We start from the raw sequence: 17963 nt of genomic DNA, 5'->3' as shown, positions 1-17963 counted from the left end.
AAACATGAACTTTTGCCATATTGACTGGAGCCCAAACTGATTAGAGGACATTTGAAAGATGATATAAAGCACAGATAGTCTTTTATAAACAGATTGAGAATAAATAAAATAGCAAATTGCAAATAAAGGAAAATAGATGGTCCTTAAAAGGAAAATTTAATAATGATTTCTATATCAAGTACTATTGGGCTCAAATTTGGAATTAACGGAAATAGAGAATCATTTAGAAAATTTCTTTAATTGCTATTCCTTGGTTAAAGAGTCATTTAGGCCATTGGAAAGAAAGGGATTCAGTGGAAAGAATAAGAATGCAAGAAGTACTTGGTGGCAATGACCAGGACCCAGATGAATATTTTACAGCCAATATGACATAATGTATGCGTGCACATAAAAGTGAATTTTGGGCTGGGACCTTTTTACTCCTAACAAAAATTGATTGTTTAATATGTAGTTCCTTATTTTCTACCTGGCATAAGAGTGGTGATGTTTTAAAGCAGGGCTGGAATACAGAGTTAGAATAAGAAGCAGCCTACGTGCTTGGGGGTCTTGGTTGGAGTGGAGATCCAAGGGGAAGGGCAAAAGGGTAGCTTTAGGATCTGGAGGATCGAGAAGAAGTTTCTAGAGTGGACAAACTACTGCAGTTTGACCTAAGAAGCAGAAGCTTAGGCCCTGCTCTGCCACCTGCACTGTGTGATTGGGTTCAGGCCAACCCTTTTCCCTGCCTTTGCCTCACAGTGCTGGTCTCAAGACTCCTGGACATTCCTATCAGCCACTGATATCCATGGCTTAAAAATTCTTTCCTGAGTCAAGGCAGTAAGATCTGGCAAGGTTCAAGGCAAGCAAAAAGCAGTCAAGAACAGAGGCAGAGAACTCAGTGACAAAATACTCAGGCATGCTTGAGAGATGTAATTGCAGGTCAGGTTAGGTTTTCCTTTCCAACATCTGTTTTAATAGCAAGAATGGTAGTGGTGGGTGACATTTATTATGCACTAAGAACCAGGATGTGTTCAAAGTGTTTTACATAAATCATTTCGTTTCATCTTTACAAACTCGTGAGGATGGGTGCCATTATGATCACCACTTCATACACCGGGAAACTGATGATTAGAGAGGTCCAGTAACTCATCCAAAGTCACACAACTAAGAGGCAGTAAGGCTGGCATATTGACCCCTGAAGATCTTGCTCCAGAAGCATACATCTTAGCCACAACTTGTTGTCAGGACTATGATGAAAAGGTATTTGAGAAAGCAACATAAGTATACAAGCAGAGTGTAGGAAAGATGTATATGTGGTGGTCAAAAGACAGGACTTTAATGTGCTTTCTATCACACCAGCCAACATCCTAAGTCCTATCCCTTGATCTTAGCACTCTGCCCACTCCTACCTTCACACTTTTTCCCCATCGTTTTAGAATCTTGCTTTGATTCTTAGTTCCCAGGGTTCTAGCCCTGGTAGCTTCAGTCAAGAGCAGTTACTCGGATGGAGGCTATTAATAATGAAGCCAAAAAAGGAGGGCTTCGTAGAGCACCCACATGCCTAGCAAGTATGAGGACCTGAGTTGAAACCTTTTACTCATTGATAGGTGAATTTATGACTCTGGGAGCAAGATTTGTGAGAAAGGAAGGGCTTTGTGAAGACAGCTTGGGCTTTTAGCTCAATCTGCTTTTGGATGGCACCAATGAAGAAATATTCATGCACTCCACACTTTTAATTTCCTTGTCTTTTGGCATTCTTCAAAGAGCAGGCTGGGGTCAAAAGTTAATAGCCAATTAGAGAGTAGCAAAATCCAGGTCCAGAAAAAGGTTCTGCGTCAGTTAGGGAAAGATGCTGGATGGCTGCTGGCTTTTGGCATAAGAATAGAATGTGCCAGGCAGCGGGATCAAGATAAAAAGGGATTTGAATTTTCAGAACCCTGATGAGCGAAGCTTTTCATTTAATAGGGATAAGCAACAACCATTAGCAGTGTGTGTCATTCCTCGCATCATTGTGTTTCCAAGGCAACTGGACTAACAGAAAGACCTGGGGAGTGTGTATTGCTCATAAACTCTGTTATCAGTAGTGGCTCCTGCCCTAGCATGGCCTTTGAAACCATAGATAATATGAATTATGCTTACATTTTCCCAAATGCCTTCAACCCAGGCCTGTATTTCCCGTGCTCTGACTCAAATGGATGGTCAGAAATAAATCAGCTTGGGCAATACTGTCACCATACTCACAGCTACAACTTGCCTTGACACAGGAGGAGGTTACTATTTTGACTTAGGTTGACCCTTAGTCCTAGAGTCAGAGAAAGAAAAGTAGCACTAGGTAAGCAGAGACAAGATGATCCTAGATGGAACAAAATGCCATCACTTATTGTCTGTCTTTTTCATCCCCTTCTCACTTCACTCCACTTCAGACCTAAAAGAATCACTACTCAGGGAAACCTGACTGCTTTTGATGGTAGATACTGAGAGATTCTGCCTGTCTCAATCTTTTGGCCTTTATCTTCCAAAACCAAAATCCCCTCTCAAACAATAGCATTGTTAGGGAATTAGGGAATAGGAATAAGTTGTTAAGGGTTAGGGAACAGGACTTCAGACAGAATGAACCAAGTATGTGAAATCCCAGATTCCAGAAAATGAATCTGAAAGAACTCTAGCATAGCAGAAAATAGAGATGAAAATGGACAGGTAGACATTAAAAGGCTTTAAGTATGGTAAAAAAAATCTGATTTATTCTTTAAAAAGGTCTGTTTGCTAGATATAAAATGTATTGTAGCAGCATAAGAGTGGAACAAAAAGATGAACTAGAAAGCATTTGCATAAATCTAGGCAAGACATAACAGGGGCCCAGAATGGGGTAATATCAGTTGGCATGGTGAGAAGTAGGTGGATCAGTGAGATATTCAAGAGCCACAACTGAGGGGACTTGGAGATTTATTTAGATGCAGTAAGTGAGGGAGAAAGAAGAATCTAGAATAACTGCCACTTTCTGCCTTGGGTAACTGGGTGGAAGATGGTGTTACTTATTGAAATGGAGAAAATTCCAAGAGAGTTTCTGAATTGTTTGGTATGTGAGGAACTTATTTATAAGCAATCCAACTCCTCTGGACCTAACATGTCATTAACAATAAGGATGTAGTCAGTGTCCACACAAAGTGACTTTTTACAAATCACTTTGAAACACCTCCTCCAAGTCAATTACTAAAAATAGTAAACCTATTTTCAAGTGGGGTCCACCTTACCTAAAGATTGTTCTGCAATTGTCTCTAGCCCGAAGCTAGAGACTCCATTATTACTAAATCAGCAGGACCCAAGTTTGCTCATTCTGGAGATAAACCGATTCATCAGCTCATTCCTTCATTCATCCAGTCAATGTTTGAAAACTTGCTTTATGTCAGGATCTCTAATGGGCACTGAGTACTTTAAAATGGACCAAAGTTAAGTGTACTCACAGAGATACATTGAGAAACCTTTTGAGTATTAATAATGAAAGACAGGGTAAAATAGGTACAGGGGGTACAGTGGGGGGTACTTGTGGGAGGGGTAGGGTGAATGAAGTAGATTAAGGTGAGGGTATATGGCTGATGGACTTCTTATACTTATATGAACTAGAACAAAGAAACCTCTTGCAATTGCTTTAACTGGGGTAGGGAGTGGGTCCGGGGGAAAGATGATGGTGATGATCTAACCAATGTATAATATAAGCCTATTTGGAATTGTCACAATGAATCCCCCTTGTATAATGAATGCATCCTAATAAAAATTTTAAAAAGAAGTGTGGATGGACCATTATAATCACCCGTCCATCCATCCACCCGCCCACACAGTTATCCCTTCCTTTACTCTCTCTACTCCTCCATTCTATCACATTCCATTGCTTAGACCTGCCAAGGAATAGAAGCTCTCATTCACAGGCAGAACTTGGTAGTGAATGGCAAGAGGAAAAATTGCATAATGAGGCAGGTGGATTGAAAATCAACTGTTTAATCAAGAGGCATAACCCAAGAGGTTCATTCAACTCCAGTGAACTAATGACATCTTGTGTTTGGACCACAGTGGCAGTCACCCCCATGTCAACTCTTAGGCCTTCCAATCCATTGTTCCCAAAGAGCACCTTTCTCCCATGCACACTTAAACAAAAATCTGTATACCTTCCCATGGCCTTGCAGGGCCCCTTCCTGCTTCTATAGTTGCACCTGTTAACAAGATTCCCATGGGCCACTTTAATGAAGCTCTCAGAAATTTCTTCTGGTCTGCTTTGGAGCCAAGATTTTCCACAGAGTTTGCTCATGTGGTCTCTCTGACTGGAATCTGTTCTTTGTGATATTTATAGGTTGGCTCTTTCTCATCATTTGAATCTCAACTTAGATACCACTTCCTTAGGGAAATCTTCTCTAATAACATTATTTATTTACTTATTATGTCTTCTCTACAGAAACTAAAAGACTTGACATAGAAGAGGTTCTAAATACATATGTGTTAAATGAATGAAGAAATGAACTCTCGTATTTCCCTCTGGAGACAGTTGTCAGTATCTCTACTTCATTTAATGTAAGGCCTAAAGAAATGAAACGACTAGCACAGGGTTGGAACTGACTTGCTAAACAACTTCTCTGCTCCATCGTTCTAATGACAAGAAGGAGGTCTGGCTCCCCATTCCCTCAGGCTTGACATAAAGGTTTGTAGTCAAATTCCACCAAACAGCCTTCTTTCTTGTTTCTGACAGTTTTGCCATTCCCCAAGGAGCATAAGGGTGGTGACCAAATTCTATAGGCTTTTATGCATATTTCCCAGACAAGGTAATGAATCCAGGGTGTACTACTCAGTATCTTCATAGATAGGGTGAGAGGTTGAAAGAAACAATTAATCACATATCTGTTTACTTCTTATGTTCATGTAAGATTGCTTCATTATTCCCAAATAAGTTGGTCAATAATGGAAGGCTTAATCAACTCAATTATTTAGCTCCATGCAGCAAGATTAAAAAAAAAGAAAGACCAAATGCAATTAAATCCAATAAAATTAATAAGTGAGAAAAAGCAGAATCTTTCATCCTGGTGAGTAATTTTACTGTGGGGGCGAAACTAAATGCCAGTGGCTAAATGCTTAGAGCTAATGGCTGTGGCCATTTAGGGTGAGCTTGCCATCATATGCATACATCACACACTCACGCTCCAGGTGGTAGAATCCACCAGAAAAGGCCTTATTATGAGCTTAAAATGGTATAAAGCTAGAAAAAGATTATGCCACCTCTCCCATAAGCAATTAAAAATAATAACAGTTTGGCATTTTATAAACCATAAATTGATTGTAAGAATGTTCTACATACTTCTGTTCGTGCCCATGGTGATAGCCACTAGGTGCTTCTTTTAAAAATGTATTTTTAAACTGCATTTTAATGCCTTTTTTCTATTTCTTTCCTTCCTACTTCCCATTCATCCTTTCTTCTTACTTCCCTTGATCCCTCTGTCTTTGGCAGTCTGTCAGTCTCTCTCTCCCTGCTGTCCGTACCCTGCTAGAGAAGTTTATCAGGTCTGAACGCCATCACTATACAGATGAAACCCGGCTATACTATGGGGTGTAATGATTGGAAACAGGCTATATAAATTGACTGAAGGCTTGATCATAAGAGTCTTAAAGAAAAGCACTCAATTTATTTCCATTACATATTGCACATAAATTCTCACAGCAAATTAGACCCAAATTAATAGCCTTGAGCCTTGATGCTGGCTAGCTTTGATATACAAGTAAGACCATTAGTAAGTAGCACATTAATTTGGTACAAACGATGACTATGAAAATGCTTTGCCCTTTTGCCAACTCCTCCCACATTTTCATTATTTTTCTTCCAAGGTAGACTTTGGGGAGTCCAGAAGGAATGGACATTTCTGGAAGTTGGAATCCATAAGAAGTTACTATTATTTTGAGATAGATGCCAAACCTAACTGCCTGATTTCTTGACTGGTCAGTTCAACATCTAGGGAAGTTTGCTGACCAGTCTCTTAGCAGGGTGGAGAAGGCCTTTCTGAATTTGGCTCTCACTCACACACTATTCTTTCTACCAACCGTTTACCTGAGACTTCTCATCACCACCCAAACTTGTGAGCATTTTGCACAAGCTTTTCACTCTGATAGGAATGTCTTTCAATTTCTTAACCTAGTGCCCTTCAACTCAGCTTTAAAGATGCATCTGACTGTCTACCTCCTCTTTCCAAAACACCTAGGCAATTTAGTCCTTGTAATGTGTCCGCTCTATCTCTTCATTGTGCTCATGTGCAATATCACTGCCTAGTCTCTTGTGAGGAGGGATTACATCTTCTTCCTCCCTGAATCCTTGGTCTTCGTTCCCCACTCCCACTCCAGTGCCTCACATAATACTTGTGCACGGGGGATGCTCAGTGACGAGGGGAAACTGAGGAATGAAGGAATTCCTTTTTGGAGAAACCCTGTTGTGAGTGAGTGTGGCTCCATGACCAGCAGCATCAGGACACCTGGGAGCTCTTAGACCCCATCCCAGATCTGCGTCAGAAATGGCATTGAACAAGAACCCCAGGTATTTCTTCTAGTGACTAAAGTGGGAGAAGCACTGTGGGAGTTGACAGAGGAGAGTAAAAATCGAAAGAGGGTATTAAAGATATTCTGTCTGTCACAGGAACAGACTAAAGAAAATGTTCACATGGAATGCCAGGGCTGTTCAGAGTAGTCTGGAGAGCAGGTGGTTGACTGGTTCCCCATGGACCTCAGAGGGCTCCAGAGCATCTTTGCCCCATTACCACTAAGCAAGGGGTGCCAGGGTTGTGAGGTTCCACAGATAGAGTGCAGCCATACGGCAATAGAGATGACTATTCCTTGCTGAAGCTGTGACTCAGGTCAGCTTGCTACATCATTAAGCTATCATGTGCCAGAACCTGACATTTGACCTTCTTTGTCCCAGCCTTCTCCAAGTAATTAAGAAAACAAATCGTCTCCATTCAGCACTCAGGTCTGTTTTAATTTTGTCAGTCTCCTGTATTCTATATTTACACATAGAATAAATCAACTATATCATAAATATATACATGGAGAGAGAGGAATAGAACCAATTTTAGTCCAATTAATGCCATTGCACATATGAAATGCCCCATAGTGCTCCCATCTCTTACTAAGGAATTGTAAAACGTCACTATGTTCCAAAGCATACAGATCTCTCAGTTGGTCCAAGAGACAAAAGTGTCTTCTTACTAATTAGTCATTCATGGTGCTTTCTTTCATTTGAAAGTGCTCCATCTTACTCTTCTGGCTCCCAAATTTATTATTCCTTCCCTATCTCAAAAAGACTTGGAAATTCTAAGCCTAGTCACACACTCCCTACACTCCTGCTGCCAAATATTACCTGATACTAGAATCTAAGGAGTTGTCATCTATTGTCAGTAGTGCAAACAGATGTGGAACACTGTCTGAAAGCTCAGATGCTGAAGACCTAGGTAAGCTGTTATCAGCAGATGTCAAATGACATTCCTTGATCAGTGCTCTGACACTTTGAACTCTCTCACACCTTTTCTTCTACTTCACTTATCCTTGATCTCAGATAGACCTACAGTCCTGAGATGCATTCTTTTAGTCCCAGTCCAGCAACTTCCTTCAAGTCTTCAAGGCTCTCATTCCTGGTGGACCAGTGAGGCTTGGTTGATCATGGTGGATCAACTCTGTCTGCAGCACCCTTCATTACTTTGCACTCATTTCTCTGCATCCACTCAACACAACCACAATCCTGGATGGACCAATAGCCCACAATATAATTTCTTTGGTTTTACAATCTACCCTGATCCCAGCTGGGGAAAATCAATCAACCATGATTGGCCTCATTATTAAATCAGGGTTCATCCTCAGTTGAATAGTCATTGATACCAGGGAACCATTTTCCCTGGTCATAGTGATCTACTTCCCCAGTTGTCATCCAGCAGATAGAGTTGGAAGTTAAGCTCTGAGAGTCAAGCTCAAAAACGTCTGATATGATTGCTAAGAAGCTATCCAAAAAATCCCTGATAGTATTTATTCACTAATCACTAATTCAAACCTTTTCTGCTTTCCTCAACCCTCCAAATCAACTGTCATCCTTAAGGCCTACAGAAAACAAAGTTGACATGCTTCCTGACAAAATTCAGGCCATCAGTAGCTGCACTTGTCTTGGGGAAAAGGCTATCAGCATGTACTAAGTTGCAGTAAGATAGGAGTAAGAAGTTTTGGCGGGCTATTGCTTAGTAGGGGAACTATAGAGAACAATTACACAGTACACTTCAGAAGGCTGGAAGAAAGGGTTTTGAAAGTTTTCACCATAATAAAGTGATCAGCGAGCAGGTAGATATGTTGTGACTTGATTTAAACAGTGTGCAATGCAGGTATGCATTCAATATTATGGGGTAGCCATTAATATACACGATTTCAATGTTTTCTCAATCAGTCAAAAGTTAGAAGCAAGAAATTACATCCCTCATTCTACTGACGGTGACCCCTTATTAATTTATGAAGTCTTCTCTGACCACTTTACCTTCACCCTCAGTGATGTGTCTCCTCCTGTTCACATAAGCACATTTCCAATTCTTCACACACCTATTGCCTTTCTCTGTCTTCTCATCTCTCTCTCGCTCCCTCTCTCTCTCTCTCTCTCTCAAATTTTCTCTAATATCTTCCTCATTAGCCTTGAGTCTTTAAAGTTATAAATATATGGCCTAAGTTTTTCTCTTTATCCAGCTTTACTGAAGCAAAATTGGTATGCAAAAAATAAATACTGTACACAGCATATACAATTTTGTGAGTTTGGACATACATCTACATTTTTGTTACCATCATGACTCCTCTTATGATCCTTTATCCTTCAGCAATCATTGATTGCATCTTTCCCCTTCTCCCTCCACCATCAGACTTCTGGAAAGATGTATGTGTGCTCACGGTTTCCACCACTTGTCAATCTCCTACTTACTTATTAATTTCCTCCATTATTCTGGCCTCCACAGAAGCTACTTTTGTCTAGGTCATCAGTGACTTTCAGGTTGCTAAATCCACTATTAGTCTTAGTATTCTTCTTACTGGACAGCTTGGTAGTATTGAATACTGCTGACCATTCTGTCCTTCAAAACTCTGCTCTTTACAATACTAGTTCTTTCTTACTCCTTTTGGGGCTGTCACTTCTTTTACAATCTTCCAAATGGTAGGTACCCAGGGTCCCTTCTGAAGTCTGTAACCTTTCTTCACTTCTAAACTTTAGAACCTCCTCCCCGACCCCTGCCAAACTTATACCTATATAACAAGCAATCCACTTGACATCTCTAACTGGACCTTCCACAGACGTCTCCAACACAAGTTCAAAATGAACTTGCCATCTCACTCTTGCCCCATCCAATGCAAGTTAATACCCTCCTTGTGTCTCTCACTTCAGCGATGATGACATCATCCTCACAGTCACCAAAGCCATGATCTGGGAGTGTTCAAGTAGTTACCACACCCTGCCACTTTCCATTTTATTAGCATTTCTCAAATTGGCTCCTGGCTTTTATAAGCACTGCCAGTTTTCCTCTAGGCCCTTATCATTACTGTCTGTGACTATTAAAACAGCTTACACCACGAGAATCAACTTCAGGAGATATGGGTTACTGACTCTAGGAGACAGATTCCAGCATCAATGACAACTTGGAGTCTGTAGCTAACTTAAAAGTAGACAACTCTGATTCACAATTTTTCTGGTCGTGTTATTGATGTCAAATTGTGCTGCTGGATGTCATGGGAGTTTGGGCCATGTCTCCAGACTATTTCCAAAAGAGAGATTCTGCAAATAATGCATATAATAAAGGGAAATCTTTCTCTGTCATAGCATTTCATAGCTCCATTTCTCGTTTAATCTCATTCTAAAACCGTAAGAACTGGCATCACACTTTCCTGGAGAAAATTGGCTGCTGTAGGGACTTTTAACTTTATGTTGGAGATGTGATTCTGGGAGGTCCCCTCTCTTCTTGTTGAAGCTTTGACACCTTGTGACACTTTGCCTAGGAACAAGGAAGGGACACAGTTTTGCTAGATGTCATTGACACAGCGTTTCTCTGGATTACCCTTCATCTACAGCACCATTCACTCATTTGAAAATATTAATTGAACACCTCCCTCATTCTGGGCAAAGTTCCAAGTGCTGGAGGTCAGCGGTGAAAAAAATACAGGGGAAGACCCTGCCATCACAGAGCTCACTTCTCAAGGGCTCAGGCGCCCACTTCATGCTTCCTTTCACAACAAATCCACTTTCCAGTTACTTAAAAGTGCTATCTGTAGTTTCTCGCCTCACTTTCTCCACAGTGAACGTTCTATCACTCAACTGGTCTAAATGACCACTCAACTGGTCAAATGACCAGCATACTGCCCAATCAACTAATCCTTCTGCCCTCATCTTTGTTTACTTATGTATTCAAATCCCTGCTGCTTCCTTCCTGAAACACAACTCATAAATGTCAAGACAACACAGTATCATTACTATTTTCTTCTCTTCTAAATCTAGTCAACGACTCCCTGAAACCCCAGAGCCAGAGCAAAGGAGTCCCAAAGACCTTGGCTCAGAGCATTGACATTTGGTCTCTGTCCCATGAAGCCCCACCTCCTGACTCTTCTTTCAGTGATTCTTCACAATAAGCCCTGTCCAGTAGGAATGCTGGGACATCTGTTGTGAATGTAAAGCCAACTTGGGCAGTGCCTTACGTGTGCTGAAACTAGTGAAGGGCAGTGGCTGTTACTTCTCCCAGTATTTGATCCCAGCCCCTCCCAAAGTGGAATGTTGTTCATGAGGTCATTGTTCTCCAGGACACTTCAGAGACGATGCACATCAGTGGTACAAGGACTAGGTAATCACCCCAAATGAAATACCATGAATAAAACTGAGTTAATGTTCATGTTAAGAGGACTCATTGGAGAATCTGGGTGTGAAGGACTCTTCCTGTAGGGGAAACTCCTAGAGTTGGAGTCAAGGACCAGCTCTTTCTTTCCCACCCAGAGGCTGTTTCCTCCAAAAACATTTTCATTCATTTCATCACCACCCCAAAATCTAGCGTTGCCTTGTAAATGGCAAATACAATCAAGATAACATATTAAAAAATCATTTAAATAGCCTGTTGTGACTCAAGCAGAACGCCACGTGGAAGCCAAGTGAGGCCACACCTCATGAGAGAACTACCCTTCTCTTAGGAAATCCCTGTAGACAATGGGGAAGATCAGCTACTTTTGGTGCCGTGTTTAGCAGCACCTCTCATATCTGCCCCAGGAGGTTGTTCCCCCTCTGCAATACCCAGCATGCAAAAGGAACTGCGCAGAGCAGTTTTCCACCCTCAGCCTAAGTCACAGCATCGAGGATCCTTCCATGGTCACCTTATAACCTCATTACACTCAAACCCCATGGAAGGAATTGTGGTTTCCTGAAGCCCCAGAACTGCCTTGGCTCAGGGCATTGACACTCACTCACTCTCGCCTGGGCCCCACCTATCCACACCTCCCTTATGGCTGAGGCTCCTAGACACTGCTGTTCTAAAGTAAGGGTGGTGGGCCTGGATGCCCTGGTCTACTAGTAACTTCACCACTACTCAAAGGCCTCCCAGAGAGCTGGGGTTCAATGGAAGTTTGAAGAATAAATGAGACAGTGAGTTGTGAAATTATTTATTAAGTTATAGTTTCATCTATATTCTCAGATAGCCAAGCAAATCCAGGTAAATACACATATTATTTAACGTCACGAGGAAGACCAAAGAGAAAGCTAGAATTGATCTTACTTTCTCTTACTCTTCACGCTGTTTTGTGTTCTGTCCTTACTCACATCTAAGGAAATAGCCACACACTGCCATGTTACCCTGCTCCAAGTCACAAAACTACATGGGTTTCCCAGTTGGTTGAAAAATTAACAAGACTCCCTCTTAAACTATATTAACAGCAATAAATGAGTGACTACTGTCCTTCATAACCTTCCATTCTGAAGCTAAGTAAACCTTCCATTAAAAGGGACATCAGAAAACTTCCAAAGGAAACAAAGGTCAAGTTCAACGTTTCCCAAATAAACAGGAAGACAAAAATTTTTCTACAATATTATGCCCTCAGCCTACCTGGGGCTCCACTACTGAGAAGACTGACTTCTCTCTCCAAACACAAATGAACAATGAGCTTCATTTCACATGGGGCAGAAGAAGCTACTGAATGTGGCCCAGGCTACGGAACAATGTCACCTGGACCCACAGTGGTTCTTGCGGAGGACAATTCATGCTTGGGCCCCCTCTTCCTCATTTCTAGAAGCCCGATCATTCAGGGATTGGAGGAACCTAGGAACACGTCTACTGAACTTGGCCCAGTGTTTCAGGACTTCAATCCTGCTGGTTTCAGCATAGGCCCTTGGGCCCCACAGGAACTCATAGCAAGCAGGATCACTGTTGGGGACCTGGCGGTACTCTAAGTACTGCTCCTGCACAAAATCTTCAGTGATGAGCTTCCTGGGATTCCCATAGAAGTAGTGCTCCCTCCCAGCATAAACCCCCATCATACTCAGCCCTTCCCAGAAAACCTGTTCAGAGGCATAGTTGCCTTCCACAACGATGATACTCAGGGTGATGATCAGCAGGCCCGTCTTGGGCATGCCCTGCTTATCACTAAGCAACCCATCATATGTCAGCCCCAGGGAAGTGACAAGGATATAGGAGTGGCTGGAGGGGTCCACTTCCCTCATTTCAATGCCAAAGACCAGATGCAAGCAATCACAGGCTCTGCTGAAGACTGCAGGGAAGTAATCCTGGTGACTTCTCCTGACATAATCTAGCATCTCTGCCTTGGTGATTGGCTCCTTCATTTGATACTTGAGGAGCAGGGATGGCACCAAGGATATTGCTTCTCGCATTAAGGACTCAGGGCTTACCAGCCTGCTCCGGGGGACCAGACCTTCCCCTCCACGGCTTCTGGAGCCCTGGTTGAATTGGCTCCCTGGACTGGACACCGAGCTAGCGGGGGGACAGGTGGCTCTCTGAGGACTCTGGGGACAACACGGTGTCCCAGCAGGAGGCACATCTCTTGGAGTGACTGGTATCAGAAGAGTAGAGGAGAAACAAGGGTTGCCAGTATCCCCCTCCTCCTCAGCCACAGGGACCTGCGCATCCACCAGGCCCGGGGCCTCTCTTTGGGCCTGAGCATTCCCCTCCAGCTTAGGTTGCTGGCTCTTCTGACCATGAGGCATCATGACTTTCCTTGAGGACAGCAAGCAGGAGGGTGGGCAGGAGCTTGGGGATGGGGACTCACAGGCCTGGAGGAGAGAAGGAGCACATGATTGTCCTCACTGAGAACTGCATCCTAATCCCCCTACACCCCATAGGTTTTCTTCTAGCTGGTGGAATGGGGAGGTGAGGGACTTAGGTCATGTGTGTTCGGTAAGGGGACTCCCTCTCTCCTCACCTTGACTCCTGGCAGATCCTGGACAGCTCCTTCTGATGATCAGGCTTGGCTCCCTCTCACGTCCTGGTGTCTCCTCTTACTCCAGGCCCTAAGCTCCCTGAGACCTGGGAGAGAAAAGATAATGAAGCTCATCTGGACACCCCTGCAGGCTGACAGAAGTAGCAGGGGTCAGGGGTCCTCCTGTCCTCAAAGTATTCATACTTACTCCTCACCAGACCTGTGCCCTTCCCCTCTGCTGACCTGTGCATCTATCTTGCAGGCCAATGCAACCATCTCCATGACCCTTAACCCATCTCTGAATAGGAAGGCAGGGGTGGCATCTCCTTCCCAGAGTCCTGCCTGGAGCCACCCTGGCCTGACAGGAATGATAGGTTTTTCATGTCTCAGATCAGGGGTCTTCTTGTTCCTCCAGGGTCCTGCTGGGACACTCCTCAGAAGCCACACTCCTAAGAATAAGGCCCTCTCCTCCCTCATATCTCAGAGGCAGAAGGGAAGGGGCCCTGCATCTGGCCTCTCTGGCCATTGCTAAAATGAGGATAGAGGTCCCCCTTTGATCTGGAGTGCAAAGTTTCTTCATTCGTCCCTTTGAGTTCTCCCCTTGAGCCCAGGCATGATCCCAACCCTCTAAAGACCTGTGTCCCTCTCCCTCAGATTGTTGAGTTGGATTGTAGGCCATGACTCTGCTTGAAAGCAGGGGTAGGGCTGGAACCCATGTGTCCTGTGTGCCGGGACCCTCAGTTCTGCCTTGTCTCTTGACAGTACCTGGGCCCTTTCTCACTCTCCTGAGGCACTATTCTTTCTACCAAAGCCTTAACCTCTCAGACCCGAATACAGATGTTAGAAATCACCTTTCTGCTCAAAGTGTGTGGGACAGTCCAGCACTGGAGGCAGTGTGTTGCTGGGCCCTTCCAGGTCATCTCAGTCCTTACTAAGTCCTCAGCTTGACTGCCAGCAGTGGATGTCTCCACACTGTTCACCTAAGGTTCTGTTCCTTCATGCAAAAGTTATACTTCACCGTCCTGGTCACCCTGCATGGGGATTCCCCGGACTGACAGCGGGTGTAGAACTTCCACGGGTTCTCCTTCTCCTGGAGTCTAAGGTTCTCTACCTCACTGTCTAGGCCCCATCCCCTCTGACCAAGACCCACAGTGGTTTCTGACGCCACAAAACAAGAGTTAGGGAACCTCCTAGACACAGTGCCTAGGCCACCCAGGGCAAACAGCAGAGGTAAACTGGGAATTTGCCACCCATCCATCTTCCTTCAGGGCCTTTCCATTGCCTCCAACTAGAACCTAGAATTGTCATCTGCCAGTCTCATGTGTCCCCCTCAGACCAAGGTTCCGATCCCCATAGTCCCTTGAGGGGGAAAAAGGAGGTGTGGAAAGGGAGAGGTGGTCATCTGAATAGAAGCCCCTTGTCCAGCTTTATCAATAAGAGTGAAGCCTCGTCTGTTCCCCTCAGACCAAGGTTCTGACTCCCATGGTCCCGTGAGAGGAAAAAATGAGATATGGAAGGGGAAGGGGTGAGCACTTGATTAGAAGCTCCTCCTTGTGCATGTCTAACAGTAAGGGTGTGGATGGATTCTTTGGGATCCTTAATGTTGGGGGAGTTTATTTTGTCCAGTTCTTACCCCCAACTCTCAAAGAGCCCTGGCCTCTCCTCCCCACCGTCCTCAGTGGAAAACTCTGATTCCTATTGTCCCCTGAGGCAGAAGGAGGGGGTGGAAGAAGGGCAATGGCAGTCCCTGATTATAAGCTCTGCATGGGACCTGTGGGAGAGGTGGGGGCAAACAACAGAGGCAGGACTAGATTATTTGGTGAAACCTCTCTCTTTGGTTATGCTTCCTCTGTGCACCTTCAAGTCTTACCTGGAGCCCTCACAGAACTGGACCCTATTCTGTTCACAGATTTCAGACCAAGGCTGTGACTTCCAGGAATCCCTGGGGCAGAAGAAGGGGTGGGGTTTAATGAGTGCACTCTTATGACTTAACACTCCCTGGGGTGCAGGGGCGACATCAGAGGTAGGGCTGGGTTATTTGGGGGACCCACTATCTGGAGGGGGGCTTCCTCCATCCACCCTTAGCTCTCTCCTGGTCCCCTCTTGACCCCTGGCCTCCCCCTCTCCTCCTCAGACCAAGGTTGTGACTCCCAGGGTTCCCTGGGGCAGAAGGTGGAAGTAGGGGAGGGGTGAGCAGGCTCTTGTGACTAGACACCCCATGTGGTACGGGGTGACAACAGAGACAGGGCTGAATTATTTGGGGACCCTTTATCTGGGGGTGGGGTTTCCTCTGTCCACCTTCACTAATCCCCTCCTTCCCTCCCAGAGCCCGGACCTGTCCCTTCCTCAGACAAAGGCTGTGACTACCAGGAGTTCCTGGGTCAGAAGGAGTAGTGGGGGAGGGGTGAGCATACTCCTGTGACTAGAGGTTCCTCAACTCCTCCCTCCCCTACCCACCACCGCTCTCCCAGCTTCCCCTCTCCCCCGTGTGCCAGGGAGACAAGAGCACAGCTAGAGTATTTGGGGACCCTAACTCTGGGAGAGATGTTTTGTTTCTCTGCTGTCCACCCTCAGCTCTTCCCTCATTCCCTCCCAGAATACAGGTCTCTCTCTCCCCTCCTCACACCAAAGCTGTGACTCCCAGGATTCCCTGGGGCAGGAGGAGGGGTGGGGGAGGGGCGAGCGAGCTCCTGTGACTAGACACCCCCATGCGGGACATGGGTGACAAGCGGGACAGGGATGGATTACCTGGGGACTCTCTATTCGGGGGTGGGGTTTCCTTCGTACATCTTCAGTCCTCCCCTCCTTCCCTCCCAGAGCCCGGACCCGCTGCTCCTCAGACCAAAGCTGTGAATCCCAGGATTCCCTGGGGCAGGGGGAGGGGTGGGGGAGGGGCGAGCGAGCTCCAGTGACTAGACACCCCCATGCGGGACATGGGTGACAAAGTCCTCCCCTCCTTCCCTCCCAGAGCCCGGACCCGCTCCTCCTCACACCAAAGCTGTGACTCCCAGGATTCCCTGGGGCAGGAGGAGGGGTGGGGGAGGGGCGAGCAAGCTCCCGTGACTAGACACCCCCATGCGGGACATGGGTGACAAGAGGGACAGGGATGGATTACCTGGGGACTCTCTATTCGGGGGTGGGGTTTCCTTCGTACATCTTCAGTCCTCCCCTCCTTCCCTCCCAGAGCCCGGACCCGCTCCTCCTCACACCAAAGCTGGGACTCCCAGGATTCCCTGGGGCAGGAGGAGGGGTGGGGGAGGGGTGAGCGAGCTCCAGTGACTAGACACCCCCATGCGGGACATGGGTCACAAGAGGGACAGGGATGGATTACCTGGGGACTCTCTATTCGGGGGTGGGGTTTCTTTCGTATATCTTCAGTCCTCCCCTCCTTCCCTCCCAGAGCCCAGACCCGCTCCTCCTCACACCAAAGCTGTGAATCCCACGATTCCCTGGGGCGAGAGGAGGGGTGGGGGAGGGGCGAGCGAGCTCCCGTGACTAGAGGTTCCTCTACTCCTCCCTCCCCACCCCGCCCCGCATGCCAGATTGACAACCGGGTGCACCTAGATTATCTGGAGACCCTAACTCTGGGTGAGATGTTCCTCTGCCCGCCCTTAGCTCTCACCTCAACACTTCACAAGCTGAGCCTCTGAGGGACGGACCTGAAGCACGGCGCAACCTCAGCCTCTGAGGATTCTAGAAGTCCGGCAACGTCACATCCGGTGTGGTGCCCGGGGTCTCCCAGGGCTGACAGTAGGGGCGGAAGGGAATTCTCCCAAGACCCTCCACCCTCCCTCTTAGGGTCCTGGCTTTGGTTCCTGGCGGAGCCTGGACCCCTGTCCTGTAGGGACCTCAGTCCACTCTCCCTGGGGCAGGAGGAGGGGTGGGGGAGGGGCGAGCGAGCTCCAGTGACTAGACACCCCCATGCGGGACAAGGGTGATAAGCGAGATAGGGATGGATTACCTGGGGACTCTCTATTCGGGGATGGGGTTTCCTTCGTACATCTTCAGTCCTCCCCTCCTTCCCTCCCAGAGCCCGGACCCGCTCCTCCTCACACCAAAGCTGTGAATCCCAGGATTCCCTGGGGCGAGAGGAAGGGTGGGGGAGGGGCGAGCGAGCTCCCGTGACTAGAGGTTCCTCTACTCCTCCCTCCCCACCCCGCCCCGCATGCCAGATTGACAACCGGGGTGCAGCTAGATTATCTGGGGACCCTAACTCTGGGTGAGATGTTCCTCTGCCCGCCCTTAGCTCTCACCTCAACACTTCACAAGCTGAGCCTCTGAGGGACGGACCTGAAGCGCGGCGCAACCTCAGCCTCTGAGGTTTCTAGAAGCCGGCAACGTCACATCCGGTGTGGTGCCCGGGGTCTCCCAGGGCTGACAGGAGGGGCGGAAGGGAATTCTCCCAAGACCCTCCACCCTCCCTCTTAGGGTCCCGGCTTTGGTTCCTGGCGGAGCCTGGACCCCTGTCCTGTACGGACCTCAGTCCGCTCTCCTCAGACTCCCAGACTCCCCTTAGGTGGCAGAGGGGTGAGGGGATTGGTCAGGGT

General features: G+C 46.3%; 1 protein-coding gene across 1 annotated transcript; it reads right to left on the bottom strand.

The window, feature by feature from the left end:
• Positions 1-12241: 12241 nt before the first annotated feature.
• Positions 12242-13204, bottom strand: LOC141419835 (melanoma-associated antigen 8-like). Its single transcript, XM_074063598.1, has one exon. The coding sequence runs from the start codon at positions 13202-13204 to the stop codon at positions 12242-12244; it is 963 nt and encodes a 320-aa protein (XP_073919699.1).
• Between the last annotated feature and the right edge of the window lie 4759 nt (positions 13205-17963).

The sequence above is a fragment of the Castor canadensis genome, chromosome X (assembly GCF_047511655.1).
Source record: "Castor canadensis chromosome X, mCasCan1.hap1v2, whole genome shotgun sequence".
NCBI classification, from domain to species: Eukaryota; Metazoa; Chordata; class Mammalia; order Rodentia; family Castoridae; genus Castor; species Castor canadensis.
This window is presented reverse-complemented; position numbering and strand designations above follow the sequence as displayed.